The sequence below is a fragment of the Thunnus maccoyii genome, chromosome 16, assembly GCF_910596095.1.
Source record: "Thunnus maccoyii chromosome 16, fThuMac1.1, whole genome shotgun sequence".
Taxonomy (NCBI): Eukaryota; Metazoa; Chordata; class Actinopteri; order Scombriformes; family Scombridae; genus Thunnus; species Thunnus maccoyii.
In genome coordinates, this window is record NC_056548.1 from 8,882,289 (window position 1) to 8,899,050 (window position 16,762).

The 16,762-nt window shown below is 39.8% G+C and overlaps 1 protein-coding gene across 4 annotated transcripts; it reads right to left on the bottom strand.

Moving 5' to 3' along the window:
* Positions 1–827: 827 nt before the first annotated feature.
* Positions 828–16,253, bottom strand: asxl2 (ASXL transcriptional regulator 2). Of its 4 annotated transcripts, none has more exons than XM_042437085.1 (13): positions 15,950–16,253; positions 13,889–13,971; positions 13,686–13,688; positions 12,697–12,805; positions 12,292–12,433; positions 10,991–11,109; positions 9,725–9,845; positions 9,368–9,427; positions 8,826–8,986; positions 8,408–8,504; positions 8,178–8,283; positions 6,652–7,387; positions 828–5,498 (listed from the first exon to the last, which is right to left on the bottom strand). In XM_042437085.1, exons 1-13 carry the CDS (start codon positions 16,004–16,006, stop codon positions 3,669–3,671), a joined length of 3,624 nt encoding a protein of 1,207 aa, XP_042293019.1. In that variant the 5' UTR covers positions 16,007–16,253; the 3' UTR covers positions 828–3,668. The 4 variants fall into 4 exon arrangements, with proteins under 4 accessions (XP_042293019.1, XP_042293021.1, XP_042293020.1 ...); XM_042437087.1 differs by lacking the exon at positions 15,950–16,253 and adding an exon at positions 15,818–15,899; XM_042437086.1 differs by lacking the exon at positions 13,686–13,688.
* Between the last annotated feature and the right edge of the window lie 509 nt (positions 16,254–16,762).

Here is a 16,762-nt window from a genome sequence, read left to right on the forward strand (position 1 = left end):
GTTTTGTCCCGACCAACAGTTTATAACCCAAAGATATTTATTTTTAGAAGACTAAAGAATTATTGAAAACTCAATGAACCAGAAATTATATAATGTTTAAGAATCTGGAAACAAAGGATGAGCGTATTTTGTTCTTAAAAACCTCACGACTCACAACGATTAATCGATTATCAAAATACTTGTCAATTATTTTCCTGTAAATTGACTAATTGTTGCAGCTCTAATGTTCAAAATTTATGCAGCAGCAGCCAATATATCTTGACTTTAAATCTCCAAAAAACACTGGATCCAACATTTAGCAACTCAATTTAGCATTTTTCATCATCAGACCATCTCAGCCTCCTAAAACACCCACTTCTCTCAAATTCCACACCTCCAGTTTGTAAATCCGCTCAAGACATCTTTTAATACATATACAAATAATTTGTATGATGTGGTTTTCCCACAAAAACAATCAAGTACCTCATTATAAATTCTTAAGATGACATTTATTCCTTCTCCCTTACTGAAAACTCCGGTATCTATGAATATGCAAATATTTTATGTCTCGAAAGTTTAACTATTGGACACGTTTCCTACTTCTCAGAGTATGTGCACTGCAAACTTTAACTTTCCCCATCACACACATTAAAGCTGCGTACTGGACCATGAATGGCTTCTTTACTAGTTGTGATGTCAGTTTCATGTCAATCCAAGAACAGGAAACCCCGATGACATCATTCAGGTTATTTGTTTCAAACTTTTGAAACCTCCCTCCAGAGAGAAAACTGAACTTCAAGAGTCCCTTTAATCTGCTATGAGTAAAAACAGAAATCACACAGAATACATTTCCTTTCATTATTTATTCATAATAGTCTATAACTTTTGATAAAATACACTTTGTTTACAAGTGCTGATTACTATATTACATTCACTTGGAGTTGAAATGGAGACAAGATGACACAGACATATTAAAAACAAATCACCTAGTGACAAACGTGACATTTTTAAAAACGGTGGTGATTGCCCATGACACTTTTACCCCAGCCAATGCTATATGAAGTGCTCTTCTAAATGCACACACACACAACAGCTAACTTCAGTGAGAGGAAACACAGCGGGGACTGCTGCCTGACTCATGTTTCAGTCCTTATTAACAAAGATTTCAGCTGCCTTTTAGGGTTGTGATTGAATGTTTTTGTTAATTTTTTTTTTTTTTTTTTTTTTGTGTGCAGCGCAGTTCAGTCCCCAACTCTACATGAGTAAACACAGCATCCTATCATCACAATCAACCAAATAAGACTATTTCAATATTTATGGGGGGGGGGGGGGGGGGGGGGATAAATTAAATTTGTGTTAACAGAATCAAATCCTGGCAAACCAGTTTTAGTGAAATAACTATGCTAAGCATGTGGAAATCTCTCCAAATTCTAGCCCTACAATCTTAAAACCAATTTTCCACAAGACATAATTCCCCAATTTAATAACAAGTACATTTAAAAATGGAAGTGGAATAATCCACTGACCTTAGGTAATGACACGAATGTAGACAGCTAAATGGATACACATATTAGACAACATCTCTATGGAAAAATATAGACCAACGGATCCATTGAAAAACCTGGGCCATACAGAACATCAGATACCTGGGCAATTTGAGTTACAAAAGTTATTCTCTGTACGGTGGTCTGTCCAGTCTAAACAAAATTATAGGAAAAAATGGACAGCCAATATATTATTAGAGTAAATACCCTGTTGATTTTCAAAAACAATTAGCAAATAGAATTTTTTTTTTATATTAAAATATATTAATTAAAATATATTACTTTGATTAACTAGTCAGACATTAAAAACAAGATCTGATTATTTTGTTTTCTTAAGGAGACTTTGGCATATTACCTTGGAAATAATCGCTATAAAACATAGGCCTACTTTGCACCTTCAGGAAATTTCAAAACGTAACTGATGCGTCTTTAGTTGCAATAAGCACAAACACTCGAAAAGCCTGCTGAGGTGACACTTCACACTTGCCTTTTTTTTTTTTTTTTTTGCATGTTAATATGTGGTAAAGTAAGCATTAATACTCTGCTAATGTCATGAAAACAACAACAACAGTGTTCATCCTTGTACGTCACGCACGTAGATTACTGTGTATTAAATAAACAGGATACAGTATTATTTAATGCTTACAATACATTACTATGGAGGATGAGTCTCCAAATTCTCTGGAAAACAGCCTTTTTTAATGTGAAGTGTTACAGCAGCCTGTTAATCGGTGTGTCATATTGTACCTCCAAATCATTTTTGTAAAACTGGAAGCGTGCTATGCTGAATCATCTTATGATTTACACTGATTCAGCACGGCATGCTGAAGCATTTAGCGTTTTACTGTTCTTTTCCATTTTTTTTTTTTTTCTTTTTTTTCCACAGTGAAAAATATTTTGTAAATAAACCGCTGGATATGCTCGAGCAAGATGTGCTGCATGAATAAAATAAAATAAATTTCTACATCTATGCATATACCATGAATGAACAAATATTTACAGTGAAATAAACAAAACAATTATCTTCATTTTCTCCCCATGCCTTGAGTGTTTTTTGTTTTTTTTACTGTTTGCCACTGCTGCTGATATTTACTCTACCTATACAGACATACAAGCATAAGAAAACCCACTTCAAGGGAGACAATATCTACAAAACCGGCTTTTTTGGGGAGAAAATGCTGGTTTAAACAGTAGGAAGTGACTCTAGACCTTGACCTGAAATGGAAAAGATCTCGATTTTCTGTCGTCAAAAGGAACATATAGGCATTTTTTATATATAAATGATTCTTTTTTTGTCCCCTATGTTTGAATTTAAGTGCTGTACACAGTTACTACCTTATATCCAGGTGATTTTCAAGTGCTTCCACCTGTAACTGTTAGTCCAAAAAAAAAAAAAAAAAAATCATGTGACGTGCAATCCTCATGAGTTGATTTTTTTATAAAGTATCATTCAAAACTCCTTTTATATTCTCTTTCTAAAACTATACATGTTCTTTCTAGTTCTTAAATCTGAGTGTGTTCAGTAATAAATGTACAGTTTTATATAAAATAGTTACTGTAAGTTGCACTTCCCTGCCATGCGTGCATAAATGCCAAATAGGAGGTACTCTACAACCAAATGATTATCATTAGCGCCCTTTTTTTGCCTTTAAACCATAACTGATTAGGCCCAATAATAAAAAGTGTCAGTCTAAAACACAACAGTCATTATGTTCTACAAAAATATCAACATTCATTTTTCCCTCCTTTTTTTTTTTTTTTTTTTTAAAAACTACACAAATATATATTTAAAAAAATATATCACACTAATCCTAACCAAGTGCAAACATTGCCAGATTTTTTATATTCGTCACACATCTGACAGACTACTGATTTGATTGAAAACTGACATTTCTACCAAAAAATTGCACAAAACAACTTTTCTTAGATGTTGGTGAAACAAAAGACCATCCAGTGTAAATCCTTGCCTTTCCAACAGCGACCACATGCTGGTTTTTTTTTTTTTTTTTTTTTTTTGTATGGAGCGTGGCTAATGTGCTTTACCCCAGCAATGATTTTGTAATTGATTCTGAATGACCTGCTTCTGCTTCGTGCCTTGATTCAATACAAATCAAACCACAATATCTTCTAGTTATTAATTTCATATCATCGTACCACTAAACACGAGACGCACAGTTTCGAGGGGCCGATGCAGTCGTCATGGCAAAAGGCTCCACATCCTTTGCACATGATCATCGCCTTCAGTCGGCAGTAGCATTTAGACTGGACCTCCTCCATGTTGGAGCCCTCTATGAACGACTGTTCGGGTGAGGGCTCGCTCTGGTTACCGTGGTCTAACGAGTGACCGGCTGGTATGGTGGTGACAGTCACGGAGAAAGACATGACGCTCCCGTGGACGCCACCGCTGTCGGCCTCTGATGAGGACGTGGAAGAGGCGGTGCCTGCAGTGCTGTGGTTCAAAGTGTGAGGTACAGACATGCTGATAGTGCCACTGTAGCATGACGCTACCACGGGTTCCTGATTATCGAGCGTTCTCTGGGTTTGAAAGGCAGACGGCCGCTGGTGACTGGGGTCCATTTGGGAAATATATGGCTCGGAATTTCCTTGATTACTATTGCGGAGTTCGAGGTGCCTTTGGTGTGACTGAGAAAAAGGGCTGGTGTCTTTGGCTGTCGCGCTGGTGATGTTGTTGTCGGCACCAGCTGCACTGTCCTCTGATCCAGGCTCAGTCTTTACGTTGGAGCAATGCTGAACGCTCCCCGCTTCATCAGACTTGGTTATGGAGTATCCCTGCTGCTCCGTTTTAACACCAGAAACCTCCTCTTTAGCCGCCGCCTCCTCTCCTTCTGTGCTTTCCCTTTTTAAACTGGACACAGATGTGTTTGGGATGGCAGACTGATGCAGTCTCTTGCTCTCTGACCCTCGGCCGTATGTGGACACATTGAGCAGATAATGTCCAGTCATGGCAGGCCTGGGCATCCTCTTACGACCCAAAAATCCTACAGAAATCCTGGGTCGGTCCTGATGCTCTTCTGCATGCATTATCTGATGGGCTTCGTACTGAGGCGGATGAGGCCCCAGACCTGCATAAGGCTGGCTCTGCTGGACTTTCCTCTGCATTAGAGCCTGTAAAATCTGCTCCTGAGTCTCTTTATCAGGAAGTTCCCTGTGATGTCTTGCGTATTCAGAGAAAACCCGTCCTGCTGTATTGAACTGGTGGGACATCTGCTTATCGGGCTTATGCTCAGCACCACCACCAGCAGCAGTGGCCGAGCGTGACGTCTTCCCCTTATTACCCGAGGGTACGTTTGACATCTTCACTTCCACCTTGGCCAGAGGTTTTGGGAGGATCTGCTCTAAGGGAACCTCTTTTCCCTGCAGAAGCTGAGTGACCAGCGGGTTGTTTGCAGGGATACAGGAACTGGTCCTGGTTGATGATCCAGCAGGTGATGGGTTTTCCTGCCCCTTCATAGCATGCACAGATGAAGGAATGAGTTGTGATGATGAGTCTGAACTCTTTTGAATGTTATGGAGCCCTGAAGTGACAGTTTCAGCAGAATTACCTGTCTGTTTGTCATCAGTCTTGCTTGAGAAAAAGGTCTGAGACAGACTTGGACTTTGCTGACCAAAAGAGTCCAGCGGGTGGGAAAGTGCACTGGTCTGACTGCTGCTGCTGCTGGTGTTGACTGGTAACCTTGTTGATGCCTGTGGGGATGTTGGGCTGGGGCTTGGAGATGGTTGTGTCTGCTCAGCACTACCTCCACCTGGCCCTGGGCCTGACATGGCTCCCTTAGAAGCAGATGATACTGCGGCAGCCGCTGCTCGCTGTGCTCGGGCGAGCTGAGCTTTGGCTTTGATGTCAGCCAAAGTGCGAGCACCAGTGCGACCAGGGCTGCTGAGAGGGGCAGGGAGGGGTGTCCTGGGTGAGACTTGGCTTGGTGACACAGGAACAGGAAGAATTCTTGACACTGGGATCTGCAAAGTGACAAGAAAGAGATGTTAAAGAATTATTTTAGACATGCATATTTAAGTAAAGGAGAAACACATCCATAATGCAAATTAAAGTCAAACGTTTCTCTTAATGAAATACACTACTTCCATGTTGTGCTGTCACATCCAAACAACAGCCCTGCCAGAAGTAGTAAATTTAGTGAATTACTAGCAAAGCCTGTTGGGCCCTGTTCACACCTGGTATTAACATGTGTCTTGGGTGATCCGATCACAAGTGGACAGCTCTAAGTACATCAGTTCACACCCGGCATTAGAAGGTCACCACTTGAGATCGGATCCCGCTCCACATGCAAATAATGAACATGTAGATCATTTCTGTTTACAAAGACCAACTGCGTTGTTGTTTTTAACCGGTGGGAGACGTTGCGCTTCCCATGCCTTGTCTGCGGAAATTAAAAGAAGAAGTTTGCAAAGACCTTGGCACGCGGGCAAAATCAAAACTCTTCAGCCCAAACAGAAATAAGACAGCGTGTTTCGTGTGTACTCCATCCACGAGAATCCATTTTGCTTGTTGTTGTGGCTTCTTCTTCTTGTTTCGTGCTTTGATATGACGCCATCAGTGCGCAAATGATCACATACTTCCGTTTACACAGGGGACGTCAGCCGAGCAGGCGGCCCTTCAGTGTGGCCCAGGACACCTTCGTGTACACACTGCTAAAAGAACGTGGCCATATGTTGCCCAGACCACCTCCGAATGTGGTCTGAGCAATCGAATCTCGATGCGTCCTAAATGCGTTTTGGGTGCATTCACACACTTGTGATCAGATCACCCAAGATGCATTTAAATGCCAGGTGTGGGCAGGGCCTTTGGAACATATTGAGCATAAAGATCGACAGCAAAGAAGTGAATTATGCAGCAGGAGTCTTTTAACAGGTTTCTATGGATGTTGTAATAAAGTCTGACACGTTCTTTGATTTGTTTTTTGGGGGGTTTCCACTGGAGTCCATTGTAACTGCTGTGAATCCATACTGACTACAGCTGCTGTCCTCCACAAAAGAAGCCAGCTTCAAAATTTTCTTTTAAGCATACAGGTGGTGCTTTTTTTTTTTTTTTTAAACTAAAAAGACAGATTTTCGGTGGAGTATGCCTTCAAAGACTTCACAAACGCACTCCTACCTTGAGCGGTGGAACTCTCTGATTTGTTGCTGGAGTAGGTGTAGCAGGGCTGGATATGGATGATGCTGGAGGAGATACAGAGGAGACTGAGGATACTGAGGAAACTGAGGACATACGGGGCCTTTTCTCTGGTGTCAATTCAACATCGGTCTCGCTAGGAGACTTTCTTTTCAGTGTCTCTGAGGAGCCTCTGGGCTCAGGGATGACCTCTTCACTCTCCTCAGCAGGCGTAACCACAGACGCCGGCTGATCCTCTTTTAACTCTGGGCTGGCCTTTGGCGGAGGGCTCTTCTTGACGGGCGACAGGGGGAGTTCAGTTTTCTCCTCCTTCACTTCCTCTCTGTGCTCAGTTTCAGGCAGTCCACATGCTGTGGCCCGTTCTGTTCGTCTCTCAACCTCTGGCGTTTTCACTGCAGGCGTTGGCCCAGACTGAGCGGTTGTGTTCAACTTACGATCTTCTGCGTACTGTGAGCGCCGAGTCTTCATGGGCTCTGTGGTGAAGAGAGAGTCCTTCTGAGCGGGCTGCACCTTCAGAGGCTCCTGTGATGATGGCCGTGTTGGCTTTGTGTCTTTCACAACAGCGGTAGTGGCACCATCAGTCTGGCGGCTGTCCTTGGTTTCCTCCGTTGCTTGAGTGGCAGGTCCTGTCTGATGAGGACGGGACTGGGGCCTGGCAGACTCCTGATTCAGATCAGCCCTTGTCAGCTCTTTGGATTCTTCATAGCTGAGCCCAGAACTGTTCAGAGAGAAAGAAGAAGGTAGGAGGACAAAAAAATAAATCCACAAATCACTGGGACACAGAGATTTATAAAATACTGAGCTTTTACAGGAATTGTTAGGAATATACTTAAAGTTTGGTTTTGAGCATCACTGCAAATGAAAACAAACAAAAGCAATACTTTAGTTACTTGTATTGTTTTATAGATTACAGAAAAAAAATGGCACAAGTGTAGTTTTTGTTATTACAGATTAGTTTCTCAGATCCCCTTCATCTGTGTTAATTTTGGTAGATTTTATATAAACTCTAATTAAACTGCATATTTTTATCGAAATGAATGAAAAATATTCCACCACTCTTCTTATGACTTATCATGTAATGTATGAAGTATGAGATAAGGCAAACTTCAAAACATGGTAACCATCCCTGCAGTCGCCCGCTGGCATCTTGATACACAATCAATGATCCCCGTCATCTAGATACATTTTTAAGCAGCCAGCAGATCAATGCGGTTTGATTTTGCCTCGCCTTTATGCAATACATCATGACGTGGTAGGATGCAATGCATTTCAATAGGATGGGATGCATTTTATGACCATTTCCAAAAGAAATCATACTAGGCATTCATTTACTTCAGTAATGTGAGAGTGAGATAAGGGTTGTGTTAAAATCCTACTGGGAATCTTATTTGATTGACTTTCAATAATCCTTTTAACACTGTAATACTGCAACAAGATATTAAATACTGTTATTGACTTAAAGAAAAATATTCTGTGGAACAAACTTTCAATCATGAAGGACAACCTACTTTTCACCAAAATAGTTCTCAAAGAAGGCCTCCTTCCAGTGCTCAACTTTCTTTTCTTTCTCAATTTCTTGACGCATTCGTAACTGCAACTCCGGAGTGAATTCTCCTGTAAAGAAAAAAAAAATCCCATTATACTTGTTCTGTGCAGTCACACTAAACCTTGGTGACATAATTTTTCTTTTAATGTGAACTGAATGCTGTTATTATCAGTTAGATGTGGTTGTACTGACCCTCAGCCAGTCTCTCCTTCCATGACTGTGCCGCTGATGTGAAAAACTCATTGTTTAAGGCAGAACTAGTGACCTTCAGAAGGCCGTCCATGCATGCCTGGGGAGAGGAGGCACAATGTTATGACTAATATCATCACAATCACTGCATCAGCACATTGACTTCCTCTTCTTATATGTGAATATCTAGAATTAGATAACATGCAGTAGATGAATGCTTTACAGCAGTTAGCTTTGTGTTTTTCCTGAAATATATAAATATATATGTGTAGAGAATATTTCCAAACTGTTTTACAAGACAGTTAAAGATATGATGACAACAGGAGAGATGTTAAATGACATGAAATAATATCACATTCTCTACATTTAGTGCAAGATAATGCAAAATAAGTATAAAAAGTATGCTTAATTTTAGAGCCACCTGCCGGTCAACTTCTGGCAAAAGTTTGAGCAGCCTCTGTTGGCAGTCTGGGGGAAGGACAGAGAGGGTGTGCTTGTTGATGATTGCCCGCAGGTTGGTGTTAACCAAAATAGAGTCTGGTGTCTCCACGTCTATTTTACACTTGGTACGTTTCAGTTGCCCTGCAAAACAAAAACAGGAAATAGATGCAAGCCAAGACAGAACCAGCAATAAATAAAACACTTATGTTGCAACTGAAATCTCACATAAACTGTTTTACTTCTTAACATTTTTATTCTGCTAATGAGGGATCATTTCACTTGTTCCTAGACTTTGGATTAAAAGTAGATACATTTGTATTCGAGATAAGTCAAAAATGTTTTACAGGAAGAGAAAACAGGGATTTTACTATCCTATACTCATTATGTCAGAAACGTTTTTTGGACTCATATCTGGCATATAATAAGAGATAACTAAACAATGAACAGGATTTAAGTTGGAAAATGTATTTATTTCACTGTGTCTTTAAGATTTCCTAACAACTAGATGGATATCAGACTTACCTGCACTAATGCGACCTGACCTCTGAGAAACTTTCCTGGGTACAACCGGGTGGCAGAGGTCTGTTTAGACAGAGGAGGAGGAGCAGGGGGAAATATTCTGAGAAATTGTAGGACAGTGATCTGATTGTTTCAGTTTCCGCACTGGTGCTGCCAATTATATGACTCATGTTTGGATAATGATACAATTCCTTTTGTTGTCTAGTTATGAAACCTGTAATACCAGGAACAGACCTAAAAACTGCATCATTTCTGTTCAAAACTGTGTGTAAAACCATGTAGTAAACACTGAAAAAGCACGGCGTGCATTTACTAATTTAGATCTATATTATATGTGTTAATATAATAGCTACCACCTACCTGTCTTGGTAGTAATGTTGTCAGCCATATCTTTGATGGTCTTCAGAAGCAGTCTGGGACTGGAGGTTGCTGGCATTCCCCCTTGCCGGCGCTGGTTTCTCTGTTGCTGCTGCTTCAAGGCCTAAAAATGAGCAAAATAAGGGTGGAACAAATAGCCAGAAGTATGAGAAAAAGAAAGTGTGAATGTGAGTAACCCTCTGTTTGCCTCTAACTACTCTCCCTAGGGCCACTCGCCTGGTTAAATAACAGCTAAATAGCAATAAAGCAATGAAACATAGTTTGCGCAACACAACCATTAATCATCTCTGTCTCATAAATCTGTCAATCACCTCACAAACACAACATCAACAGATTAAAGAAGCAATCCAAGACATGAAATATATAGAAAATCACAGAGGGAAAATACATAATGGATCTCTCTACAGCACTAATATTTTAGCCAAAACGCCATCTTGTAGTGTTGCTTTCGCCCAATAAATGAATACAAATTGTTCTTAGAGAGCTGAAAACGCTACACCAGCACAGATGGAGTGAATTACAATCTGTGCAATCAAGTGAAATCTAATTAAATAGAACACAAAAGGCACAAAGCAGCCAATAGGAAAATGTTGAACGGCTAGATTATGAGAACATTAATACTGTAAAACCAGCTATAGGCATTTTTCCCTGACACCTCATTGTATTTAAATAATCAGCACAAGATGTTTAACCCACAGAAAATGGAAGGATGATGAGCGTCTGCTGAAAATACAAAACAACGTTGATTGTGTGTTTATACGTTTGATGAAAACGTGCGAGTAAAAAAGTTTAGATGAATGTAGAGAAATCTGCAGAAAACTGAGTATGCATTAACCATGGAAGAAATCAAAATATGCTACAAAACCCCACAAAAACATCTGTCACATTGACCTTAGTTGTTACAGGACTCAGAACAGAACAGATCTGTAAAGCATTAGCATACTTAAATAAAAAACATGTATTAGAGGGATTTGCGTGGGTCTATGTGAGCATGAGGGTGTGGCAGGAACTTGTGAAATGTCTGAGATGTGCAGTGATTGAAAAAATACAAATAACAAATGAAAACAATATACTTGACAAGCATGTATTGCAAGGATTTGTGTGTGGGTGTATATGAGTATGAGGGTGTGGCAGGAACTCATGAAACATCTGACAGTGCTTTTATGAAAAACAAATATATATATGCCACCAATAAACTTAAAATAAAAATATATATATATAAATAAGAAATACAGAACACATCAGTACCTGTTTCAAAGCTTTCTTGCTGTGTTTCTGCGAGGGAGAGATGAGCTTACTGGTGGGGACAGAAGGCGAAGAGCATCGAGGCTGCGGAGACGACGGCTGCGATTGCAACTTGGAGGGAACTATGAAAATACAAAAGCACAACACAGATGTTACAAAATCCACTTCCTGAGGGTGGTGTATAGACTTTATCACATCATGCTTTTGTTTTGATGAAACTGAAACCACTACTGTGCACAAAGAAGCAGATTACATTACCTTTAAAAAAAAAAAGAAAAAGAAAAGAATAAGGTTGAACATCTCAATAGGAAGATTTCTTAGAACAACCTTTCTGCAGTCTATTTTTGATAAAGCACCTTTTCTACATAGCGTAGTAATCCACATGTTTCTTTTTTTTAATGCAGCTTAATTTGCATTTGACTTTGTGGTTCTTTGCATCAATTAGTTCAAAAACAAAATAATATTGGAGTCCTTCCACTAAGCTGCAGACCAAGGTTATTTGCTTGACAGTTTCCAACTTGTGCATAATGAGGAAGTGGTCACGGGTCATACTGAGAAAATACAGTTTCCTGTTAAACAGTCACTTAAAAATATTCAAGTGGCAGAAAGAAATAATGAAAGTCAGTGAGAGAACAGACTGAGAAAAACAGAATAATTGGTGCTTGACGAAAAAAAAAAAGCTCATTCTCTCGAAGTTGCACCGCAATCAGGTACAATCAGATGTGCGATTCACAGTAAAGCAATGATTTGACTCCGCAGACAGACGAAAGAGCAAGGAATCGTTGTAACCACCATGCAGCTTCTCTGCCGACAATTAATAGAAGACGATACGGACGCAGCATGTTCGTTTAAACGATAAAACCCACCTTTTTCTATCATCATGTTTGACGTTCAGTGTATTCCAGGAATTATTTTGTGATGAGACGGTGTAATTTATGTCTGTACTGGAGCCACTTTCCCTCAACTTGCCTCGTCTACTTCTACTTCAGCTTGCTTCCTGTAACAACGGCTGAGAAGGGGCGTTAACTGTCATGGTCATAACATAGCTAGGTAACCAATCAGCTTAAAGCAGCTGATGAACATGGGGTGTTTCTACCGCTTGTACGTTTATGACCTATTAAAGCAACCGTTGATGGAGAGCTGCACGTCGATTCTACCTAAATGATTATTGAATACTGTGACAAGAAAAGAAGCCCTTCCTCTTTGATACCACAAAGCCTGAAAACAAAGCTGCTTTCTCAAAAAAAAAAAAAGCAACTGTACTTTCTGCAGTAATATACACACTGTAATTAATGATCCAGTACCTCTTCGCATCCATCTTCCTCTCCTGCCCTCTTGTGTGATAGCACTGCTGTTGTTTTCTGTGCTTCGGGAGTCAGAGAGATTGTCACTACTCTCCTCAGAGTCCTCCTCAGACAGCTCCTTTGCCACATCTGAGATGTCCTTCTACATATAATACAGAGTACATACAGAGCATTATTTTTATTTGACAGAAACCACACTAATTGAATCCATACAGAGCTTTGGGATGCTAAACATATTAAGATTAGCATATTTCTTGGTCTCCATAGTAAACATGCAGTAGAAATGGTTGGAATTACAAAAAACAATGCGTGTGAAGCATTTTGTACGTCACGACTGGCCCAGTCACGCACCATCTTTGGTCTTTTACGGGCAGAGTAGTGAAAGCTGTTTTGTGTCTGACTAACCTTCAATGTGTAAACTCCCATTCTGCCTGGAACTTTGTAGAAGATCCCCTCCTCGCCGCGAGAGTTTGTGTGCAGCATTGCATTCAGACATGCCAACGGCGAGGTTCCGCTGAATCATTAGAGAAAAACGCAAATTACACATCTGTTCCCCAATAAACTAAGACAGCTGGGAGAAAGACGCAAGGAGGGTAAAAGGCTGGTCTGATATCTGGGGAGAAATCGCTATCATGCATCAGGAGGAAACGTGTGAGTTCAGTTCAGATTCACATTAGTGCAGTTGTGAGGCAATTTATTCTACGCTTTAAAAGCAATCAGTTGCATAAAACTGGTTCAAGACTAATCTAATCATTGTCAGGGACTGATATTCTCAGATTAAACTGGTCTGACATCACTACATCTGTTGCATAAAAATCATGTCTAGTACAAACACTTGCAAAACAAACGCAAGGTAGTTAAGAGTGCACAATAATACCTCAGCAGAAAGAGAGTATCCAGAAGTACATATTAAACCTAAATGGGGTTTTTTGTATTTAAGGAGCAAAATGTTCAGCAAAAAATGCAATGAGGTTGAGAAAAATGTAACATCTGTTATCCATTTAGTAAATCGCACTAGTTAGACTCACAAATACCTGGCTAAAACTGCCAGATAATGTATCTAACTAAATGTTTACCCCTGTTTCTTTCTTTAGTTGATGTCATGTATATATACTAAATTGATGAATCCATGAAGTAAAACCATCGCCATCAGCTTTCATGCTTTATTTTATTAGAACATCACATATTTAATCATACTGGAAAATATAACCGTGTTTTTATGCAACAGGTGGCTATAGATAGCTAAAGTAAATGAGACACTGGGTCTTTATGCAACTGAGCCTAGGACATGTTATTGTTAATAACATGCAAAAAGTAAAACCAATCAAAGTGGCATTGCAGTGAGTTTGTTAAGGTAAGGGGTGGGGTGGGGGGGGGGGCTAGCTTGTTCTTACCTTCTGGATGAGAACAGTGACAATGAAACAAAAAGAAATCAAACAATTAGAAATTGAGTAAAATAACTGCGACTATGTGAACACGACATGAGTAATCAATAACAGAGAGAGAGAAAGCTGCAGTGCTCTTTCATGACAATATATCTCCTGACTGAGGGGCTTTTACTGGAGAAAAGCTACTAAGACGCCAGGAAAATGATTACCTTATTTCCTTAAGCCTTTCTCTTTGGATCACCTGCAAGATTTCTTTATGGCTCATAGGCGTATTAGGGTATTTCTCCAAAACCTACAATAACGAAAACAACAAATACACGTTAGCATACTACTGTTTAGTAAATATGATGTGGTCTCAAGGCTATTTCAACTGGAGCCTGAGATTTCACATACTGAAGCTTTCTGACAAGTTTCCACAAAGCCTCAATTCCCTTGACCGTGCACTCGCACAGCATGATACCGGCTTTCTGAGTGTATGAGATTCAGCTCTTCTGCCATGATGATGTTAATCCACTTACAGGATCACGCTGATAGTAAATAACACATGTTAAACTACTAACTTATAACTTTTACATATGGCTGGGAAACACTGCCATATGTTGAGACATGCAGAGGGAATGTGGCAACACTCACAAACAACATTAGCTAAAATCCAGACATGTTATTGAAATAATGTCATGGTCCAGTAACATTCACATTGATTAGGTTTACAATTTTTCAAGTCTGTCTGAAAACAACAGTCAGGTGTCCATATGAACACTGACACCACATGAACTCCTGTTCATACTGGCTATTAAAAGATCCCCTTCAAATGCGCTTTCAATGTAAGTAATGGGGGACAAAATCCACAGTGTGTCCACAGTCATTTTGTGCAAAAATGTATTTAAAAGTTTATCTGAAGCTTATATGAGGCTTCAGCAGTCTGAGATAGTCATGTCAAGTGAATACCTGCAACATTTAGTCTTTTTAACATCAAATTCCCTCGGCCAGTGTTTCCCTGTTGAGCTGTGGTGGAAGTATAGTAACAAAAAGAGGGACTTTGGCACTAAAAAGACTGTAACAGTGAAAGATATCTACTTGATTTGGCTCATTTGGACGACTGAAGCTTCATATTAGGTTTAAATAAACTTTTAAATGATTTTTTGCACAGAAGTAGGACTGTGGATTTCAGCCCCCATCACTTGCATTGTAAATGCATTATGAAGGGATCTTCTGATGGCCAGTATGGACAGGAGAAATGATTACAGCAAGAAAAACATGTTTCAGTGTTAATCTTGGCACCTGACAAGTGTTTTAAGACAGACTTGAAAAATTGTGAACCCGTCCTTAAGAGAAACCTTCACCCCATCATTAACATCTGGTGTTTGGTACACGATGTTGCATTTATGTTTCTCTCCCTCCCTTTTATATTTTTTGTGACAGCTGCTGATATATCACTGTAGTGTAATACATTAGGCATCCCACTAAAACAGAAGTTTATGGATGTTTACAAACTAACATTATGACTACCTATCATCTATGGAGTTAAGTTAGCTAAGTTATGTCAGAAAATGAGTTATTATACGTTAAATAACTAATTTTAATTCTTCACTGGACAGTTAATATGTGTCCACAAGAGCAATAGCCTTATGCTTTAATTATGAAATAGTTGTTGACAGTTATATATCATTAGCATGCTAAGCTAGACAGCTAGCCATACTGCTAGCTACATTCATTACAGTACTCATGATGATATCTCGCCAAAAACGTTGGCATGCAATAGAATAACGTTAGCTTGGTCAACTATAATGAAGCCAAGGTGATGTAGGTACAGTGAGGTTATACGGACACTTCATATTTCATTGTGTTTTATTTTGCAAATGTTATCAAACAAACTTGTTGACGAACTGAGTTGCGTTAGCAGGAGCTAGCATGCTAGTCAGGCTAGCGCGCAGCACTGACGCGATTACCTCACGGTTTAGTTAACTTCAAAATCGTGAGAGATATGTCACCCGTACAGTCTACAGACAACACGCAGAAGGGTTTTGGAAACATGCTTTGGTGCACACACACACCACACCACACATTCATTTCGCTGTACGGTGACAGATGCAGAAAGCTAAGACAGCTAATGACAGCGATCTTTCCAAATGTCTAACCGTTAACAGGCCTCACGCAACATTTCGTCTCCTCCAGCAGCAGGTCATGAACTCATAAACACAGTTGTACAAGTGGGAGCGTTCAAGGAAAACAACCACAACAAACGGCAGGTATAAAATCACACATAATACCGTTTTGGCGGCTTCCGCCCACGTCCTCCCCTTCTTTTTCTTCTGTCTCTCCCTCATCGTGGATGTCCTGTCGCGGAGTAGTGTTGAATTTTATCTGTTTCAGTTGAAATGTTGCTTTAGTTACCGCGTAAGATCCACTCCGCCTGCCATGTTGGACTTACTGTAAAGAGTCATGTGACCCCGAAGGAAACGTCATCTTACTGTATATAGCCTATAGCTGTCATTTCAAACTCCCAAAGTTTCCCCACATATATTTATATAGCTGTCAACAGCAATTATGGCCGGTTTCGCAGGCACACTGCAACGTGACCTCAGTTCCTTGGGAAAACACAGTAGGCAGTTCAAGATCATTTTAGTCTTGTTTATTTGCATGTGTAAGCAAGTGGACTTGTTCTCACAATTTCACAACTATGAAAAAAATAAGGCAGCTAATCAAGAGAGCACTGCAAGCTTTCTTCACATTTTTGGCTCACAAATTACATTAGCAAGAAATTGAAGCAACAATTCGTCAAGAATACAGGCTAAATCAGGATGGCCCCAGCTTTTTTCACCATCACCCTCAGACTGGATACATGTTACAGGCTTTTATCTTAAAAAAAAAAAAAAGTACATTCAAATTAAATGAAATTTAAAGTAAGGTCTGAAAAGATCTCCCAAATGATTACTACAGTCAATGTCAAATAGGGATATAGAAAATGGAAGTGTGCTATTTGTTAAGGCCAGGGTAAGTCAAGCAACAGTAGGCAACAAGCCGGCAAACAGTCATCAGAATCACTTTAGAGCCCCACTGACCACTGAATTCATTTGACATGC

Excerpts from the sequence above, each read along its gene's own strand:
- asxl2 (XM_042437085.1), bottom strand. The coding sequence starts at position 16,006 with ATGAGGGAGAGACAGAAGAAAAAGAAGGGGAGGACGTGGGCGGAAGCC. Across the intron at positions 11,110-12,291 it reads AGGAAGATGGATGCGAAGAG|TTCCCTCCAAGTTGCAATCG; the intron begins GTACTGGATCAT and ends GTATTTTCATAG. Across the intron at positions 9,846-10,990 it reads GCAAGAAAGCTTTGAAACAG|GCCTTGAAGCAGCAGCAACA; the intron begins GTACTGATGTGT and ends GCTCATTTTTAG.